This window comes from Miscanthus floridulus, chromosome 8, assembly GCF_019320115.1.
Source record: "Miscanthus floridulus cultivar M001 chromosome 8, ASM1932011v1, whole genome shotgun sequence".
NCBI lineage: Eukaryota > Viridiplantae > Streptophyta > Magnoliopsida > Poales > Poaceae > Miscanthus > Miscanthus floridulus.
The window spans coordinates 139,937,454-139,959,635 of NC_089587.1; the positions used below are offsets into that span (position 1 = coordinate 139,937,454).

General features: G+C 43.1%; 1 protein-coding gene across 1 annotated transcript; it reads left to right on the forward strand.

Annotated features, from left to right (window-relative positions):
- Positions 1-1,805: 1,805 nt before the first annotated feature.
- On the forward strand, positions 1,806-19,250 carry LOC136469936 (uncharacterized). Its single transcript, XM_066467946.1, has 11 exons — positions 1,806-2,612; positions 2,856-3,666; positions 4,315-4,370; positions 4,477-4,563; positions 14,867-15,115; positions 15,191-15,633; positions 16,850-17,034; positions 17,788-18,131; positions 18,555-18,657; positions 18,855-18,910; positions 19,017-19,250. The coding sequence occupies exons 1-11, from the start codon at positions 1,806-1,808 to the stop codon at positions 19,248-19,250; spliced, it is 3,375 nt and encodes a 1,124-aa protein (XP_066324043.1).
- The last annotated feature ends 2,932 nt before the right edge of the window (positions 19,251-22,182 follow it).

The following is a 22,182-nucleotide window of genomic DNA, read 5'->3' on the forward strand; positions in this document are numbered from 1 at the left end:
TCCAATGCCGCAAGAATCACCTCATTATCAGTTTTGGATTGAAAGTTATAACGGTTGCAAACTGAAGTTTCTGTTCTGCCAGGAACCGGAAACCAGATTCTGTTGTGGTCAGTTTGTTATTAACTTAACTTCAGAATCAGAGCACCTGGTATAAACAAAAGTTGTAGATAATTTCATAAGCTTTCCAACCATATAAAGATCACCCTATTTGGATTTCTGGAACTCGAGATATTGCTGTTTTTACTGATCTGTTGACTCTAAGTCACGTCCAGAAATTCCAGATTTGCTTATCTCTTATCTATTGGTGATTTCGTGTTGAATGACAGATGTCTGGCCATGGAAGAGGTAGAGGACGTGGCAGAGGTGCTCCGCCACCACCACCACCAACCATGACCGCAGCGGAGGTGCTAGCAATGCAGGGGCAGTTCATGCAGAGCATGATGCAGTTCTTCCAGAATCAACCCATTGGAGCACCACCACCTAGAGACAAGCGAAGGGTGTTCTTGCATGGTCAGCCTCCTGTCTTCTCTCATGCCGCTGATCCTTTGGAGGCTGATGATTGGGTACGCGCCGTGGAGAAGCAGCTCAACATTGCTCAATGTGATGATCAACAGAAGGTGTTGTATGCATCTGGACAGCTACAGGGTGCAGCTTAGACTTGGTGGGAGTTGTACCAGGCTGCACGTCCCGCTAACGCTCCTGCCATCACTTGGCAAGAGTTTGTGAGAGATTTCAAGGCTCATCACATTCCAGATGGGTTGATAGCACTGAAACAAGAGGAGTTCAGATCTCTCAGGATGGGCTCTATGACTGTCAGTGAGTACCATGACAAGTTTGCCCAGTTAGCTCGTTATGCTCCTAACGAGGTGAGGGAGGATGCTGATAAGCAGCGTCTCTTTCTCAAAGGCATCTACTATGATCTCAGGCTTCAGTTGTTTGGCAACTCCTATCCCAATTTCTAGGAGTTAGTGAATCATGCTATTGTGCTTGACAATATGCGATTAGAGAGGGATAGGAAGAGGAAGGTGCAAGGACAAGGATCTGGAAGCAACACTCGTTTCCATCCTAATAATCAGCAGAGGTACCAAGGACCAATTAGTCAGTGGAACCGTGGTCAGCGTTCATAGTATCAACAACAGAATTGGAACCAGCGTACTCTGCAGCATTCGGGTAATCAGGCTCTATCTCAGGGAACACCCAACAACACTCCTATGAAGAGCAGTGCACCAAGTACGCCCAATAGGTGTTTTCGCTATGGTGGAGTGGGACACTATGCAAACCATTGCCCTCAGAAGCCAAATCAAAACCAACAAACCCCTTAGCGACAGAATAGCAATCAGAAGCCTACATATAACACTGGAAGAGTGAATCATGTGGCACCTGAGACTGCAATAGAAGCACCAAGAGTTATGATGGGTATGTTCAACCTCAACTCTATCCCCACCACCGTTCTATTTGATTCTGGAGCTTCGCATTCTTTTATTTCTCAAGCATTTGTTAGAAACCATAGCATACCTTTAATTGCAATGAAGAACCAAATGCTAGTAAATTCACCGGGGGGATCAATACCAGCTTCATATTGTTGTCCCTCAGTAAGTCTTACCTTAAGGGGGGTAGACTTTACAGTCTGTCCCATTGTGCTGAGAACCTTTGGCATTGATGTGATTCTGGGTATGGATTGGATGAATGAACACCGGACAGTAATTCAGTGTCAAGAAAGAGTGGTAGTTCTGACAACACCAAAGGGAGATCGAATCAACATTGAGGTAGCAGTGCAACCACCACCAACCGCCATAGTGAACCAGATGAGTGATGCTAATCCTCAAGATCGTGTTGTGGAGGAATTTCCAGATGTGTCCCCCGATGATTTGCCAGGTATGCCACCTGACCGCGATATTGAATTTATTATTGAGTTATTACCTGGCACTGCACCTATAGCTAAACGTCCATATAGAATGGGGGTTAATGAATTAGAAGAACTTAAGAAACAATTGAAGGAATTATCAGAAAAAGGGTTCATTCGTCCTAGTGCGTCACCTTGGGGAGCGCCAGTGATTTTTGCTAACAAGAAGGATGTACCTCAGCGTATGTGTGTTGACTACCGGTCACTCAATGAGGTAACTATCAAGAACAAGTACCTGTTGCCAAGAATTGATGATTTGTTTGATCAGTTGAGAGGTGCTTGTGTGTTTTCTAAGATTGATTTCCGTTCTGGCTACCATCAATTGAAGATTCGTAACACTGATATACCAAAGACAACATTTACTACGAGGTATGGGTTGTATGAATACACTATTATGTCTTTTGGATTGACCAATGCACCTGCCTACTTTATGTATATGATGAACAAGGTGTTCATGGAGTATCTAGATAAATTTATGGTTGTGTTCATTGATGATATACTGGTATTCTCTAAGACCGAGGAGGAACATGCTGAACATCTGAAGTTAGTTTTGCACAAGCTTAGAGAGCATAAATTGTATGCAAAGCACAGTAAGTTTGAGTTCTGGTTAAAAGAGGTATCTTTTCTGGGTCATGTTGTCTCTAATGGTGGTATAGCAGTGGACCCTGGCAAAGTGAAGGATGTGCTAAACTGGAAGCTGCCTACTGATGTAAGTGAGATTCGTAGCTTTCTCGGATTGGCTGGTTATTATAGAAGGTTTATAGAGGGTTTCTCCAAGCTTGCTAAACCCATGATAGCTCTACTTTAGAAGAATGCTAAGTTCGAGTGGTCTACTAAATGCCAAGCTAGTTTTGAAAAGTTAAAGAAGAGGTTGACCACTGCCCTAGTGTTGATATTGCTAGATTTGAGCAAGAAGTTCTCTATATATTGTGATGCATCCCGTCAAGGTTAGGGATGTGTTCTTATGAAAGATGGTAGAGTTGTTGCATATGCATCAAGACAGTTGAGGAAGCATGAATTGAATTATCCTACTCATGATTTGGAGTTAGCAGCTGTGGTTCATGCATTAAAGATCTGGAGACACTATCTGATTGGGCATAAGAGTGATATCTACACCGATCACAAGAGCCTGAAGTACATATTCACCCAAACTGATCTAAATTTGAGACAACGTCATTGGTTGGAGTTAATCAAGGATTATGATCTAGAAGTACACTATCATCCTGGTAAGGCAAATGTTGTGGCCGATGCTCTTAGCAGGAAGAGATATGACCATAGTTTTAAAGAGGGACCTGAGTCAGAGAAGTTATGTGAAGAGTTGCAACACTTGAATCTTGGTATAGTTGCAAATGTTATGGAGATAGAAGTGACTCCTACGTTAGAGCAAGAGATACGTAAAGGTCAGTTAGAGGATGAGAAGTTAAAAGAGATCACTGAGAATGTAGTGATTGGGAAAGCACCCGGATTCACTATAGATGAGAATGGTACTTTGTGGTTTGGGAAAAGGATCTGTGTGCCTGAAGTGAAATCTATTCATGATGCAATTTTGCGGGAGGCACATGAGTCAGCTTACTCTATTCATCCTAAAAGTACTAAGATGTATCTAGATCTTAAAGACAAGTACTGGTGGTATGGATTAAAGAGAGATGTGGCTGAGTACGTACCTTTGTGTGACACTTGTCAGAGAGTGAAAGCTGAGCACCAGAGACCTGTAGGATTGTTGCAACCGATGAAGATCCCAGAGTGGAAGTGGGAGGAAATTGGTATGGACTTCATAGTAGGATTACCCCATACCCAGAAAAGGTTATGATTCGATATGGGTAATTGTGGATCAATTGACTAAAGTTGCTCACTTTCTACATGTTAAGACGACTTACAATGGGCCAAAATTAGCAGAGCTATACATGGAAAGAATAGTGTGTCTGCATGGGGTTCCAAAGAAAATTGTGTCTGATAGAGGATCATAGTTTACCTCTCACTTTTGGAAGCAAATCCACAGTTCTTTGGGTACAGAGTTGAACTTCAGTACTGCTTATCATCCTTAGACCGATGGGCAAACAGAAAAACTTAATCAGATACTAGAAGACATGTTGAGAGCATGTGCTTTGCAGTATGGTACTAGTTGGGATAAAAGTTTACCATATGCAGAATTCTCCTACAATAATAGCTACCAGAATAGTCTGAAGATGGCACCGTTTGAAGCTTTGTATGGTCGTAAGTGTAGAACACCGTTGTTTTGGAATCAAATGGGAGAAAGTCAAGTCTTTGGGCCAGATGTGCTTAGAAACACTGAAGACCAAGTCAGAATGATTAGAGAGAACATTAGAGTGGCACAAACCTGTCAGAAGAGTTATGTAGATAATCGAAGAAGAGAATTAGTTTTTGAAGAAGGAGATTATGTGTACTTGAAGGTGTCACCAATGAGGAGTGTAAAAAGGTTCAACATGAAAGGAAAGTTAGCACCAAGGTATGTTGGTCCTTTCAAAATTCTAAAGAGACGTGGAGAAGTGGCTTATCAGTTGGAATTACCTGATAGTTTATCAGGAGTGCATGATGTGTTCCATGTGTCTCAGCTTAAGAAGTGTTTGCGTGTACCGGACGAACAAATACCACTAGAGGAACTCACTGTGAAAGATGATCTTACTTATGAAGAGTTTTCGGTAAAGATCTTAGAGACAGCGGAAAGGGTTACAAGGAGCATAATTATTAATATGTGTAAGGTTCAGTGGAATCATTACTCAGAAGTAGAGGCTACTTGGCAAAGAGAAGATGAGTTGAGAAAGACATACTCGTAGTTGTTTGAGTCTCAATCTCGAGGACGAGATTTTCTTAAGGGGGTAGAATTGTAACACCCTAAAATTTGAATGAATTTAAATTAGCTAAATTGACTTATTTTTTTTATTTATGTGAGCATTTAACATAGGCCAAATAATAAATTTATAAAAATAAAATCAACATCAAAGATAGATACATGCTTGAGCATTCATGTTGGTGCATACTTTTTGTTGAGTTGATTGGTTTTTGTTTAAATTCAAAAGGAATTCATAATCTATTTGAAAATGCATTCAAAAGCTTGAAAAATAAAAAGAAAAAAGAGAAACCTTCACTTTCCTGGCTTCTGGCCCACTTGGCCTATTTCATTTCTCTCTGGCCCAGCGCGCCAGCAGCGCAGGCCGCCCGGCTTCCTCTCCTCTTCTTCTTGGGCCGAGACGGCCGACCCAGCTCACGGCAGCCCGCTCACGCAGTGCCGCAGCTCCCTTCCCTCACTAACGACTGGGTCCCGCCATTCCTCTCACTGACGAAGCTGGCCCACGCGTCAGGTGTGTCTTCCTCCTCTCTCCCATGTCCAAGACGGACACCGCCGTCGTTGTCCATGTGCGCTATGCCACCTTGGCTTGCTCCGCACGCCTGCGTCCCTATAAATGGCGAGGGCGACTACGTCCGCATGACCCGCAACCGGATCAGAGCACCAGCACCTCGTATCCAAGCTCGTGCAGCCATTGAACCCTAGAATAGCCGCTGCAGAGCTTGATTCGCCGCACCGTCGGTCGAATCACTGCCGTAGGCAAGTGACCGAGCTTCGGAGTGCTCTTGCGAAGCCGCCGTGCCTATCCTTCATATTCTTCTTGTTCAATTTCATCTATTAAGCGTTGCCAGACCTTGTAGGGTGCCCCTCGCCGCCGTTCCGTGTCGCACGTCGTCCTTGGATCGTCTCGGTCTTCTTCTTCGCGCTTGGTGAGTTGCCCTCGATCTCCGCTTTCGTTTGGTACCAGTCTCATGTTCCGAGGTGACCGAAATTGCCTAAACCACCAACTCCGGCGAGCTCGGTCGCTGCCATTCATGTCGGCCGTCGTCTCCCCTTCTTCTCCGGCCGGCAGCGCCGCCCCTCACCCTCTCGGTCTAATCTGAGCCGTCCATCCTGGATCAAACGGACTACAGTGGCCCGTACCCCTTCGTCCGTCAATTTTGCTAAAGAGCCCCTGAGCTCTCTGGGTTTTGAACCCGTAGTCCAAAGCGTATTCCCTGGTTTACGCTTTCGTCTCTGGAAAACATATTTTCCAATTTACAGATTCAAATTGAAGTTCCATCTAATTACAGTTTTGCCACTGCCTTTAATTGCTTATAACTTCTTCGTTTTAACTCCAAATTGATCCGTTCAAGTTGCGTTAGATTCATCTATTTGAGATCTATCTGTTCATATAATTTGCCATCATGTTTTTGAACTTTAAAATTCGAGTTTAGATTTAATCTATTTCTTTAATAGGAAAACTTGCTTTAACCATAACTTTCTCGTTATAGCTCCGTTGTTCGTGATCTTCGTGTCTGTGTGATCATAGCAACGTGTAGAATAGTTTTATAAACTTTTCAAAACTATTTGTCTCTATTGGTGTACTGTTCTAACTAAATCTATTTGTTTGCCTCGTGTATGATTGCCGGATGATTGTATGTTGCTGCTTGGTGTAGTTGATCGAGTATAGATGGTGAGGTTTTCGTTGGTGATTAAGAGTTCATCTACGACCAGCAAGACCAGCAGGATCTTTAGGAGCCCTTTGATCAAGGCAAGTATAGCTTGGGACCTTCCTTGTTGTCCTATTCATGAGATACACTAAAATTCATTTGCATGTGTCCACTTTGATCTCCTATGTAGGAAATCCTAGAATTTGATCTTGAATACCTTGAAACCTGGATTTATGCATTTGGGTAGTGTTATGCTAGTGCTAAACAATAACCACGATCTTGATACTTGACTGATAATTGAGCTTTAAACAATTTAAGATGACTTGTTAGCAATGACAGGAGGGTTTAATTCCCTCTCCTCAAGGACTTGTTTGTAAGTGATCATCCGGGACTTATAGTATAGCTGTGAGGGCTACATGGCTCTGGCTTTAGTTGCTTGGGAGACCTTTTCTAGCTGGCTTAGAGGATACTGCGAGTTGGGTATAGGACAGCCTCTGTCCTATTGTGACTTGCTATGGAAGCGGCCTTTTATTGGAAGGGGGGTTCCTATATCCGATGACCCTACGGCCCTTCCTGGTTAGACGAACTTCTGAGTAGCTTTATATGGTGTTCGGTGTTTGGACGTAATTAACCCATGCATTTGAACAACATGACTCACAGTGAAAGTGTACACCTCTGCGTAGAGTTAACAAATTGGTATACTAGCCGTGCTCATGGTCACGAGCGGCCAAGGGATTCTTACACCATAAATGAGCTCTTGTTTAATTGTGCTTTACTAAGTTGTCTTTAAGCTAATTATTGTCCTAGTATAATGATCATGTGTTATGGGAACTATGGTACTACCTTATTGCTAATAAATGCTAAAACTTGATCATACACTAAAAAGCTAAGTGTCAGCTTATTGAGCCTCATGAACCCCTAGCTATTCTTGTTAAGTATGACATGTACTTATGCCTTGCCTTTACATTCTTTTGGAAAATCCTGGATGGGTAACAGATCAAGATTGGTGTGAAGACTATCGTCAAGAGTACTAGGTTTGGTGTCAACCAGTTGACGTCCCTGTGCTTGGAGCTTCCGCAAGCGAGTTTTCTTAGTATCTACTATTTATGTGTTAAAGACTTTGTTTGATTATTGGTTCATCATGTAATAAACATTGTGGTGATACTATTTATAATTTGTTAACTTATGTATGCGACCATTCTAGGGGTGCACATAAGGCTTTTTATGCACCCACTTTTGTTCTTAAAAATGGGTGTGACAATAAACTAATTAATGGAGTGGATGCATGGATTATTCAAAGGAAACATGCAGTGGGGATGCAAGAAATTTAAAGATAACTACTCATCAATTTTAAAGTCCATGAGCAAGACTATCTCACCTTTCTTGATCATACTTACCATGACTCACAAGATGGAATTTGTGAGTGGTGCAACATATGCACTCGTCACTTGAGATATGATTTGAATTCTTGTGACGGCGACCTTTTCTTCAATCTACACATGGTTAGAATATATATATATATATATATATATATATATATACCTGTGAGATGGCAGGGTTTCAGTGTTGATGAATCACGATTGTTCAGGCACCCTAGGTTCTTCAATGTTTCTTATTCTTTTTCATGTGGAAGCTTGCCGAAAGGTTGAATCGGCATCTTTTTGTCCTGTCTATTCCACAACTCAATAGAACAAGGGGTAATCCTACTAAAGCTAGTGATACACTAAATTAGCAGACATCAAGATCATTATCAAAATCTTTACACCAATTGCTTCCCCGGCAACGGCGCCAAAAATGTTTGTTGGTATTTATTTAGTGCAAATAGAATATGAAGGATTCCGCAAGCGCACAGAATACCATTGTAGCATTTTTACCGGGAGTATTCTAGGTATCGTTATTTATATTTACCACGGGAAGCATGGGTTAAAGAATTTAATAATTCACCATCATGTATCTAATAATTTAGTAAACCAACTAGACTAAAGTGAGGGGTAAATAGTAAATGATAAGAGTGAAGCATAATAACACACATGATAAATCTATGATAAATGAGTAGGTAACTAAAGTGAGAGGACAACGGGAGAGATCAAGGTTCCTATATACTTCTCTAGTACTTGGGTTCTAAGTTAGAAAAGGATAGATAAATATAGCAATCACACAATAACACTTCGGAGCAGCAGTACCTTTCTGACTCTCGAGAAGACTGGGAAGACATAGTCAGGGGAAGGCTGCCAAAAGCTCTACGAACACCAACCCTAACGTGGTGGATTACAAAGGCCCAATAGAGCTATCACCCCTGGGGCTACCACTATCCGTAAGGTTGGGCGCAATCTCAGGTAACCTCTAGTCTAGACGCCATGTCTACACTATCAATTACTACCCTATCTATGCGCTATAACTAGAGCACTCAATACGAGCGGAGATCCCATGCTAAAGTATAACAACTATACTAAACGATCACATAAAAGGCATAAAAGTACTTAGAGAAGATAAATATATATTAAAGCACAAGTCTTACAAAGGTGAGATATGAAACATACCAAATCTCTGAAGACATCTCTAGAATCGGAGCGTAGCTCCGCTCTCCCTAACTCTCGACTAAAACTAATCTACTATATTGAAAAGTCTAACCCTAATTATCCTAGAGAGTAGAGGTCATCCTTTTATGGGACACCTCTCCCTCTGAATGAGAGCATGACCCCTAGAGCTGATGGGGGCATCCTTATATAGCCCGAGGTGGAGTAGGGGGCAAGGAACTGCCACATAATTGATCCGCGTCAAAATTAATGCCCACCATCGGATCAAACCGATCTTAATGGGCAGTGGAGATCAAGGGGATCTTGCAAATAATATTCCCAAGCAATCTGCGTAGAAAACCAGAGAAGAACCAGACGTTTGGGCCTCGATCCGGAGCCAAACCGGCGTGATACGCGTTGTTCTGTGTTACTGGACGAAATCTGGGCTTCTTGGGTAGGCGAACCGGCGGTTCGATCGGTCCAACCGCTCCGAGACCAAGCGGACCGAGCCTGGCCACTCCACCGCCTTTCCCTTCCAGTCTCCACATGCCACGTGTTCTCCCAGCCTAGCCGAATCGAGCGAGCGGGCTCAGCCCCGCCTCCCGCCTGCGGCCGTGCGGACGTGCACGCGTGCGCCTCGCCTAGGCCACGTGTTGCCCATGGGTTCACCGGCCAGGAGGCTGGTTCCCCCCATGGGGATAGCCGCTGCATGCGCCAAGGGCAGCTGGGCCCCGCTGTGGCCCACTGTCAGCTGCTGCCGACCGACTGCTGGGGTGCTGACGTCATCAGTGACGTCAGCGCCATTTTTAATTTGCAAAATTCTTATCTTTTTATTCCGGCCTCAAAAAATAGCAAATAATATATCCGTTTCGATCAGCGCGACGAGCTCTATGCAATGGTGTACTCCAACTCATCATTTAAGATACTTTTCTTGGTGACAAATTAAATGTCCTGTAAAACAATGGAGATCACCAAAACTCATGGAACTTGTTAGTAGCAAACCCTACAACTATACTTTGTTATCAATTTCTTATCATTTCATGCAATAGTTGATGGTTATATTTGGAGTTTAATGAGCATCAACAACCACAGACTAACAAAGCTATTGAGACTAGGGGTCTCAGACAAAGGTATGGCACGTGAGGTCTTCGCCTCGAGGGCGAGGCTCCTTGGGCGGAGGCGCGGCACACGTATGCAATAGGTGTAGTGGGAGCAAGACACGTGGAAACTAGGGTTTCATTAATTTGTTCCCAACCAACCCCTTTACTATTACAAGTGTACCCTATTTATAGGGCTCAACTACCGCTTTACAGAGTTTACAATAATGCCCCTTAACTGCTACGGTACATTCATAGAATATTCCGCCACTAGCCTCTCGTTTTAGGGGTAATCTTGTTGTAACACCCTAAAATTTGAATGAATTTAAATTGGCTAAATTGATTTATTTTTATTTAAGTGAGCATTTCACATAGGCCAAATAATAAATTTATAAAAATAAAATCAATCTCAAAGTTAGATACATGCTTGAGCATTCATGCTGGTGCATACTTTTTGTTGTGATGATTGGCTTTTATTCAAAAATTCAAAAGGAATTCAAATCTATTTGAAAAAGGATTCAAAAGCTTGGAAAATAAAAAGAAAAAGGAAACTTTCTCTCTGCCTAGCTTCTGGCCCACCGGCCTGCCCTCTGGCCCAGCACGCTGCAGCACAGGCAGCCGACCTCCTTCCTCTTCTCTTCTTGGGCCGAGCCGAGGCCCCACAAGCAGCGAGCCCACAGCAGCAGCAACTCTCCTCCTCTCTCTCTCTGATACGCTGACAAGGATCCACCTATCGGTCGTCTCCTTCCTCTCGCCCATGTTCGAGCCGAACACCGCCGCCGCCGTGTCCGCACGCGCTACGCTGCCCTGGCGTGCTTCGTACGCCTACGTCCCTATAAATCATGAGCACGGCCGTGTCCGCACGATTTGCAACTAGATCAAAGCCTCAAAGCCTCATTCCCAAGCTCCACACCACCGCAAACCCTAAATCCCACCGCCGTAGTCAATTCCCCCCGCCGTTGCCTTTCCGTCGTCAGGAACCGTCCACCGAACTCCGCCAGCTGGTAAGAAAGCGGCCGGTACCACGCTTTTACTCTCCATCCCTCTCTGTGCTACGCACGCACTCGTCGTCGCTTCGCCAAAGCAACCGACCCGCCTAACCGCGCATCACGTCGACGCCATGTCCTCGCATCCTCTCCTGAGCCGCGCATAGACTTTGCGATGATCTCCTCTTCCTTCTCATACCGGTCCCATGGCCAATGATGCCCGGAGCCGTCGGACTGACGAACTCTGGCGAGGTCTTGACCCCTCCGACAATGGACGCCGCCACCTGGAGTCCTGTTCCAGCAGCCGGTAGCTCTTCCCTCTCTCTTCCATCTAATCTGGTCCATCCGTCCGTGATCCAACGGCCCAGGGAAGCCTGTACCCCTTCATGGGGTAAAAATTGCTAAAGAGCCCCTGTGGTTTTTAATAATAGAACCCACGGTCCAAAGCATATTCCAGGGAATACGTGTTCTCTTTTTGAAAACATATTTTTCAATTTACAGATTCAAATAGAAGTTCCATCTAATTACAGTTTTGCCACTGCCTTTAATTGCTTATAACTTCTTCGTTTTAACTCCAAATTGATCCGTTCAAGTTGTGTTAGATTCATCTTTTCGAGATCTATCTGTTCATATAATTTGTCATCATGTTTTTAAACTTTAAAATTCAAGTTTAGATTAAATCTATTTCTTTAATAGGAAAACTTGCTTTAACCATAACTTTCTCGTTATAGCTTCGTTTTTCGTGATCTTCGCGTCTGTGTGATCATAGCAACGTGTAGAATAGTTTTATAAACTTTTCAAAATTGTTTGTCTCTGTTGGTGTACTGTTCTAATTAAATCTATTTGTTTGCCTCGTGTATGATTGCTCGGATGATTGTATGTTGCTGCTTGGTGTTGTTGATCAAGTATAGACGGTGAGGTTTTCGTTGGTGATCAAGAGTTCATCTATGACCAGCAAGACCAGTAGGATCTTCAGGAGCCCTTTGATCAAGGCAAGTATAGCTTGGGACCTTCCTTGTTGTCCTATTCATGAGATACACTAAAATTCATTTGCATGTGTCCACTTTGATCTCCTATGTAGGAAATCCTAGAACTTGATCTTGAATACCTTGAAACCTAGGTATATGCATTTGGGTAGTGTTATGCTAGTGCTAAACAATAATCAAGATCTTGATACTTGTCTGATAATTGAGCTTTAAACAATTTAAGATGCTTTGTTAGCAATGACAGGAGGGTTTAATTCCTTCCCCTTAAGGACTTGTTTGTAAGTGATCATCCGGGACTTATAGTACAGCTGTGAGGGCTACATGGCTCTGGCTTTAGTTGCTTGGGAGACCTTTTCTAGCTGGCTTAGAGGATACTGCGAGTTGGGTATAGGACAGCCTCTGTCCTGTTGTGCCTTGCTATGGAAGCGGCCTTTTATTGGAAGGGGGGTTCCTATATCCGATGACCCTACGGCCCTTCCTGGTTAGACGAACTTCTGAGTAGCTTTATATGATGTTCGGTGTTTGGACGTAATTAACCCATGCACTTGAACAACATGACTCATAGTGAAAGTGTACACCTCTGTGCAGAGTTAATAAACTGGTATACTAGCCGTGCTCACGGTCACGAGCGGCCAAGGGATTCTTACACCATAAATGAGCTCTTGTTTAATTGTGCTTTACTCAGTTGTCTTTAAGCTAATTGTTGTCTTAGTATAATGATCATGTGTTATGGGAACTATGGTACTACCTTGTTGCTAATAAAAGCTAAAATTTGATCATACACTAAAAGCTACATGCAGTTCAACCAGTGTCAGCTTATTGAGCCTCATGAACCCCTAGCTATTCTTGTTAAGTACGACATGTACTTATGCCTTGCTTTTACATTCTTTTGGAAAAATCCCGAATCGGTAACAGATCAGGATTGGTATCGTCAGGAGTACTAGGTTTGGTGTCAACTAGTTGATGTCCCTGTGCTTGGGCTTCCACAAGAGAGTTATCATAGTATCTATTATTTATGTGTTAAAGACTATGTTTGATTATTGGTTCATTATGTAGTAAACATTGTGGTGATACTATTTATAATTTGTCAACCTATGTGTGCGACCATTCCAGGGGTGCACATAAGGCTTTTGATGCATCCACTTTTGTTCTTAAAAATGGGTGAGACAGATTGGTATCAGCTCACTGTTGACTGTAGGACGCAAGCCTAGTTAGAATGGTCATTTTAGTGTTCTTTGCTTCACTTGTTTCTTGTTTTCCGTCTTGATCTTGTTATTTGCTAAACTTTGATGCTCTTCTCTCGCATTCTATTACAAAATATTGCTTCTCTCTAACTAAAGTCTAAATTCTATAGATGTCTCGTGCACCCAAGAGAGCTCGCATGTCCGTTGGAGGCTGCAATCCACCCCGTTACGTGTACGAGCCTACAGAGCAAGATGAAGAGCCAAGTGTATATCAAGACAAGCAAGTGGTCTACCCTATTGTACCACCATCACCAATGCCATCTCCTACACCCGAGCCTATAGAAGAAGAAGAAATAGAACCTATGGATGAGAGCCCTCAAGGGATCAACAATGTGAGCAGTGATGAAGAACAAGACGTCGACCAAGGTGATGGACAGCCCCCGTCGCCATCACAAGATGGATCATCAGGAAGTGTGCCACCCCCATCAATGGGATGGACTGAAAGAATACTCTAGGATCCAGAATGCAACGTCAACATGCACCAACGTCTTGTAGAGCTCCTCACTGATCACTACGCTGATTGGAACGCTTCGGTGCACTACACATGCTCCCGGTTTACTCACCCCTTGGAGAACACCTACTAGAGGACCGTTGTGACCATCAGCGCATGGAATGAAGAGTTAAAGGCTAATGAGGTGGAGAGAGCACATCGACACATGGGTCGTCGTGCTACTATGGAAGATAGCATGGAAGCTACTGCGTACCATGCTTGGGTAACTCTCCGTGGTAATCGCTTTGATGCTATAAGGCAAGGCCATGATCGTCATCTTCCCCGTGCTGATAAGGACTTAGAAGATGGATGGGGCATGCTGGAACCTTTGGGTTTAGATGCAACCGCACGTGGCGCGGCATACTTTGCCTATGATATGGTGAAAAAGAGCCAAAATTTGGAAGATACCGTGCGCCAACAAGGAAGAGATCTCAAGAGATTGCAAAAGGAGAGTGATGACCTCAGGGAAAGACTTTGAGAACCAAGGATCTATGATTTGCTTCCCAGCCCGCTTCGACCATAGTTTTGAAGTCCCTTTTGTAATAAGACGCTAGAAGCGCAAGTTGAGTCTAGTCGAGTCTTTAAGTGTGGTGTGAACCTTGTGTGATTAATTGAGTTCTTATTATGCTTATGAGTGATTTGCTTCTTTGTAATGAGTGCTGGGATATTGTAGGCTTGTCTACAGATCCCTTAGTTAAGAATATTAAGTTTTAAGTTAATAAATATAAAGTTTGGGTTGGTTTATCTCTTCTCGGAGTTGCCGTTTTCTGGAGCAGTCAGTGGTGTTCTGGTCCTAACTTTTTACCTGTTTGAGCAATGTCTATGAAATTTTTGTGGTAATAAATAGACCTCTGTATCTTTCCAATACCGCAAGAATCACCTCATTATCAGTTTTGGATTAAAAGTTATAACTGTTGCAAGCTGGAGTTTCTGTTCTGTCTGGAACCTGAAACCAGATTCTGTTTTGGTCAGTTTTTGATTAACTTAACGCCAGAATCAGAGAATATGGTCTAAACAAAGGTTGTAGATAATTTCATAACCTTTCCAACCATATAAAGATCACCCTATTTGGATTTCTGGAACTCGAGATATTGCTGTTTTACTGATCTGATTGATTCTAAGTCACGTCCAGAAATTCCAGATTTGCTTATCTCTTATCTATTGGTGGTTTCGTGTTGGATGACAGATGTCTGGCCGTGGAAGAGGTAGAGGACGTGGCAGAGGTGCTCCGCCACCACCACAATCACCCATGACCGTAGCGGAGGTGCTAGCAATGCAGGGACAGTTCATGCAGAGCATGATGCAATTCTTCCAGAATCAACCCATTGGAGCACCACCACCTGCACCACCACCTAGAGACAAGCGAAGAGAGTTCTTGCATGGTCACCCTCCTGTCTTCTCTCATGCCGCTGATCCTTTGGAGGCTGATGATTGGGTACGCGCCGTGGAGAAGCAGCTCAACATTGCTTAATGTGATGATCAACAGAAGGTGTTGTATGCATCTGGACAGCTACAGGGTGCAGCTCAGACTTGGTGGGAGTCGTACCAAGCTGCACGTCCCGCTAACGCTCCTGCCATCACTTGGCAAGAGTTTGTGAGAGATTTCAAGGCTCATCACATTCCAGATGGTTTGATCGCGCTGAAACAAGAGGAGTTCAGATCTCTCAGGATGGGCTCTATGACTATCAGTGAGTACCATGACAAGTTTGCCCAGTTAGCTCGTTATGCTCCTAACGAGGTATGGGAGGATGCTGATAAACAACGTCTCTTTCTTAAAGGCATCTACTATGATCTCAGGCTTCAGTTGTCTGGCAACTCCTATCCCAATTTCCAGGAGTTAGTGAATCGTGCTATTGTGCTTGACAATATGCAATTGGAGAGGGATAGGAAGAGGAAGGTGCAAGGACAAAGATATGGAAGCAACACTCGTTTCCGTCCTAATAATCAGCAGAGGTACCAAGGACCAGTTAGTCAGTGGAACCGTGGTCAGCGTTCACAGTATCAACAACAGAACTAGAACCAGCATACTCCGCAACAATCGAGCAATCAGGCTCCATCTCAGGGAACGCCCAACAACACCCCGATGAAGAGCAGTGCACCTAGTACTCCCAATAGGTGTTTTTGATGCGGAGATGTGGGACACTATGCAAACCATTGCCCTCAGAAGCCAAATCAGAACCAACAAACCCCTCAACGACAGAATCGCAATCAGAAGCCTACGTATAACACTGGAAGAGTGAATCATGTGGCACCTGAGACTGCCATGGAAGCACCAGGAGTTATGATGGGTACGTTCAACCTCAACTCTATCTCCGCCACCGTTCTATTTGATTCTAGAGCTTCGCATTCTTTTATTTCTCAAGCATTTGTTAGAAACCATAGCATACCTTTAATTGCAATGAAGAACCAAATGCTAGTAAATTCACCAGGGGGATCAATGCCAGCTTCATATTGTTGTCCCTTAGTAAGTCTTACCTTAAGGGGGGTAGACTTTATAGTCTGTCCCATTGTGCTGAGAACCTTTGGCATTGATATGATTCTGGGAATGGATTGGATGAATGAACACCGGGCAGTAATTCAGTGTCAAGAAAGAGTGGTAGTTCTATCAACACCAAAGGGAGATCGAATTAGCATTGAGGTAGCAGTGCAACCACCACCAACCGCCATGGTGAACTAGATGAGTGATGCTAATCCTCAAGATCGTGTTGTGGAGGAATTTCCAGATGTATTCCCTGATGATTTGCCAGGTATGCCACCTGATCGCGATATTGAGTTTATTACCTGGCACTGCACCTATAGCTAAACGTCCATATAGAATGGGGGTTAACGAATTAGAAGAACTTAAGAAACAATTGAAGGAGTTATCAGAAAAAGGGTCTATTCGTCCTAGTGCATCACCTTGGGGAGCGCCAGTGATCTTTGTTGACAAGAAGGATGGATCTCAGCGTATGTGTGTTGACTACCGGTCACTTAATGAGGTAACTATCAAGAACAAGTACCTGTTGCCAAGAATTGATGATTTGTTTGATCAGTTGAGAGGTGCTTGTGTGTTCTCTAAGATTGATTTGTGTTCTGGTTACCATCAATTGAAGATTCATAACACTGATATACCAAAGACAACATTTACTACGAGGTATGGGTTGTATGAATACACTGTTATGTCATTTAGGTTGACCAATGCACCTGCCTACTTTATGTATATGATGAACAAGGTGTTCATGGAGTATCTGGATAAATTTGCGGTTGTGTTCATTGATGACATACTAGTATTCTCTAAGACCGAGGAGGAACATGCTGAACATCTGAAGTTAGTTTTGCAAAAGCTTAGAGAGCATAAATTGTATGCAAAGCGCAGTAAGTGTGAGTTCTGGTTAAAAGAGGTCTCTTTTCTGGGTCATGTTGTCTCTAATGGTGGTATAGCAGTGGACCCTGGCAAAGTGAAGGATGTGCTGATCTAGAAGCCGCCTACTGATGTAAGTGAGATTCGTAGCTTTCTCGGATTGGCTGGTTATTAAACGAGGTTTATTGAAGGTTTCTCCAAGCTTGCTAAACCCACGACAGCTCTACTTGAGAAGAATGCTAAGTTTGAGTGGTCTACTAAATGTCAAGCTAGTTTTGATGAGTTAAAGAAGGGGTTGACCACCGCCCCAGTGTTGATATTGCCAGATTTGAGCAAGAAGTTCTCTATATATTGTGATGCATCTCGTCAAGGTTTGGGATGTGTTCTTATGCAAGATGGTAGAGTTGTTGCATATGCATCTAGATAGTTGAGGAAGCATGAATTGAATTATCCTACTCATGATTTGGAGTTAACAACTGTGGTTCATGCATTAAAGATCTAGAGACACTATCTGATTGGGTATAAGAGTGATATCTACACCGATCATAAGAGCCTAAAGTACATATTCACCCAAACTGATCTAAATTTGAGACAATGTCATTGGTTGGAGTTAATCAAGGATTATGATCTAGAAGTGCACTATCATCCTAGTAAGGCAAACGTTGTGGCCGATGCTCTTAGCAGAAAGAGATATGGCAATAGTTTTAAAAAGGGACCTGAGTCAGAGAAGTTGTGTCAAGAGTTGCAACACTTGAATCTCGGAATAGTTGCAAATGTTATGGAGATAGAAGTGACTCCTACGTTAGAGCAAGAGATACATAAAGGCCAGTTAGAGGATGAGAAGTTAAAAGAGATAGCAGAGAATGTAGTAATTGGGAAAGCACCTGGATTTACTATAGATGAGAATGGTACTTTATGGTTTGGGAAAATGATCTGTGTGCCTGAATTGAAATCTATTCGTGATGCAATTCTATGGGAGGCACATGAGTCAGCTTACTCTATTCATCCTGAAAGTACTAAGATGTATCTAGATCTTAAAGAGAAGTACTGGTGGTATGGATTAAAGAGAGATGTAGCTGAGTACGTGGCTTTGTGTGACACTTATCAGAGAGTGAAAGCTGAGCACCAGAGACCTGCAGGATTGTTGCAACCAATGAAGATCCCAGAGTGGAAGTGGGAAGAAGTTGGTATGGACTTCATAGTAGGATTACCCCATACTCAGAAAGGTTATGATTCGATATAGGTAATTGTGGATCGATTGAATAAAGTTGCTCATTTTCTACCTGTTAAGACTACTTACAATGGGCCAAAATTAGCAGAGCTATACATGGAAAGAATAGTGTGTCTGCATGGGGTTCCAAAGAAAATTGTGTCTGATCGAGGATCACAGTTTACCTCTCACTTTTGGAAGCAAATCCACAGTTCTTTGGGTACAGAGTTGAACTTCAGTACTGCTTATCATCCTCAGACAGATGGGCAAATAGAAAGACTTAATTAGATACTCGAAGACATGTTGAGAGCTTGTGCTTTGCAGTATGGTACTAGTTGGGATAAAAGTTTACCATATGCAGAATTCTCCTACAATAATAGCTACCAGAATAGTCTGAAGATGGCACCGTTTGAAGCTTTATATGGACGTAAGTGTAGAACACCGTTGTTTTGGAATCAAATGGGAGAAAGTCAAGTCTTTGGACCAGAGGTACATAGAAACGCTGAAGACCAAGTCAGAATGATTAGAGAGAACCTTAGAGTGGCACAAACTCATCAGAAGAGTTATGCAGATAATCGAAGGAGAGAATTAGTTTTCAAAGAAGGAGATTATGTGTACTTGAAGGTGTCACCAATGAGGAGTGTAAAAAGGTTCAACATGAAAGGAAAGTTAGCACCAAGGTATGTTGGTCCTTTCAAAATTCTAAAGAGACGTGGAGAAGTGGCTTATCAGTTGGAGTTGCCTAATAGTCTATCAGGAGTGCATGATGTGTTCCATGTTTCTCAGCTTAAGAAGTGTTTGCGTGTGCTGGAAGAACAAATACCACTAGAGGAACTCATTGTGAAAGATGATCTTACTTATGAAGAGTTTCCGGTACAGATCTTAGAGACATCGAAAAGGGTTACAAGGAGCAGAATTATTAAGATGTGTAAGGTTCAGTGGAATCGTTACTCGGAAGCAGAGGCTACTTGGGAAAGAGAAGATGAGTTGAGAAAGACATACTCGCAGTTGTTTGAGTAAGTAGCTCAATCTCGAGGACGAGATTTTCTTAAGGGGGGTTGAATTGTAACACCCTAAAATTTGAATGAGTTTAAATTGGCTAAATTGATTTATTTTTATTTATGTGAGCATTTAACATAGGCCAAATAATAAATTTATAAAAATAAAATCAATCTCAAAGTTAGATACATGCTTGAGCATTCATGCTGATGCATACTTTTTGTTGTGATGATTGGCTTTTATTAAAAAATTCAAAAGGAATTCAAATATATTTGAAAAAGGATTCAAAAGCTTGGAAAATAAAAAGAAAAGGGAAACTTTCTCTCTGCCTGGCTTCTGGCCCACTCGGCCTGCCCTCTGGCCCAGCACGCTGCAGCACAAGTAGCCGGCCTCCTTCCTCTTCTCTTCTTGGGCCGAGCCGAGGCCCAACAAGCAGCGAGTCCACAGTGGCAGCAGCTCTCCTCCTCTCTCTCTCTGATACGCTGACAAGGATGGCCCACCTGTCGGTCATCTCCTTCCTCTCACCCGTGTCCGAGCCGGACACCGCCACCGCCGTGTCCGCGTGCGCTATGCCGCCCTAGCTTGCTCCGTATGCCTACATCCCTATAAATCACGAGCATGGCCGCGTCTGCATGATCTGCAACTAGATCAGAGCCTCAAAGCCTCGTTCCCAAGCTCCACACCGCCGCAAACCCTAAATCCCGCCGCCACAGTCAATTCCCCCCGCCGTTGCCTTTCCGTCGTCGAGAACCGTCCACCGAACTCCGCTAGCTGGTAAGAAAGCGGCCGGTACCATGCTTTTACTCTCCATCCCTCTCTATGCTACCCATGCGCTCATCGTTGCTTCGCCGGAGCAACCGACCCGCCAAACCGCGTGTCACATCGACGCCTTGTCCTCGCAGCCTCTCCTGAGCCGCGCATAGAGTTTGCGATGATCTCCTCTTCCTTCTCGTACCGGTCCCATGGCCAATGACGCCCGAAGCCCCCGGACAGACGAACTCCGGTGAGGTCTTGACTCCTCCAGCAATGGACACCACCACCTAGAGTCTTGTTTCGGCAGCCGGCAACTCTTCCCTCTCTCTTCCATCTAATCTGGTCCATCCGTCCGTGATCCAACGGCCCAGGGAAGCCCGTACCCCTTCGCGGGGTAAAATTGCTAAAGTGCCCCTATAGTTTTTAATAATAGAACCCGCGGTCCAAAGCGTATTCTAGGGAATACGTGTTCTCTTTTTGAAAACGTATTTTTCAATTTACAGATTCAAATAGAAGTTCCATCTAATTACAGTTTTGCCACTGCCTTTAATTGCTTATAACTTCTTCATTTTAACTCCAAATTGATCCGTTCAAGTTGCGTTAGATTCATCTTTTCGAGATCTATCTGTTCATATAATTTGTCATCATGTTTTTAAACTTTAAAATTCGAGTTTAGATTAAATCTATTTCTTTAATAGGAAAACTTGCTTTAACCATAACTTTCTCGTTATAGCTCCATTTTTTGTGATCTTCGCGTCTGTGTGATCATAGCAACGTGTAGAATAGTTTTATAAACTTTTCAAAACTGTTTGTCTCTGTTGGTGTAATGTTCTAATTAAATCTATTTGTTTGTCTTGTGTATGATTGCTCGGATGATTGTATGTTGCTGCTTGGTGTTGTTGATCTAGTATAGACGGTGAGGTTTTCGTTGGTGATCAAGAGTTCATCTACGACCAGCAAGACCAGCAGGATCTTCAGGAGCCCTTTGATCAAGGCTAGTATAGCTTGGGACCTTCCTTGTTGTCCTATTCATGAGATACACTAAAATTCATTTGCATGTGTCTACTTTGAAATCCTATGTAGGAAATCCTAGAACTTGATCTTGAATACCTTGAAACCTGGGTATATGCATTTGGGTAGTGTTATGCTAGTGCTAAACAATAATCATGATCTTGATACTTGACTGATAATTGAGCTTGAAACAATTTAAGATGACTTGTTAGCAATGACAGGAGGGTTTAATTCCCTCTCCTTAAGGATTTGTTTGTAAGTGATCATTCAGGAGTTATAGTACAGCTGTGAGGGCCACATGGCTCTAGCTTTAGTTGCTTGGGAGACCTTTTCTAGCTGGCTTAGAGGATACTGTGAGTTGGGTATAGGACAGCCTCCGTCCTGTTGTGCCTTGCTATGGAAGCGGCCTTTTATTGGAAGGGGGGTTCCTATATCCGATGACCCTGCGGCCCTTGCCGGTTAGACGAACTTCTGAGTAGCTTTATATGGTGTTCGGTGTTTGGACGTAATTAACCCATGCACTTGAACAACATGACTCATAGTGAAAGTGTACACCTCTGCACAGAGTTAATAAACTAGTATACTAGCCGTGCTCACGGTCACGAGCGGCCAAGGGATTCTTAGACCATAAATGAGCTCTTGTTTAATTGTGCTTTACTCAGTTGTCTTTAAGCTAATTGTTGTCTTAGTATAATGATCATGTGTTATGGGAACTATGGTACTACCTTGTTGCTAATAAAAGCTAAAATTTGATCATACACTAAAAGCTACTTGCAGTTGAACCAGTGTCAGCTTATTGAGCCTCATGAACCCCTAGCTATCCTTGTTAAGTACGACATGTACTTATGCCTTGCTTTTACATTCTTTTGGAAAAATCCCGAATGGGTAACAGATCAGGATTGGTGTGAAGACTATCGTCAGGAGTACTTGGTTTGGTGTCAACCAGTTGACGTCCCTGTGCTTGGGCTTCCACAAGAGAGTTATCATAGTATCTACTATTTATGTGTTAAAGACTATGTTTGATTATTGGTTCGTTATGTAGTAAACATTGTGGTGATACTATTTATAATTTGTCAACCTATGTGTGCGACCATTCTAGGGGTGCACATAAGGCTTTTGATGCATCCACTTTTGTTCTTAAAAATGGGTGAAACACTTGTCACGTCGTCTTCAAGCAATGGGCCTCCAT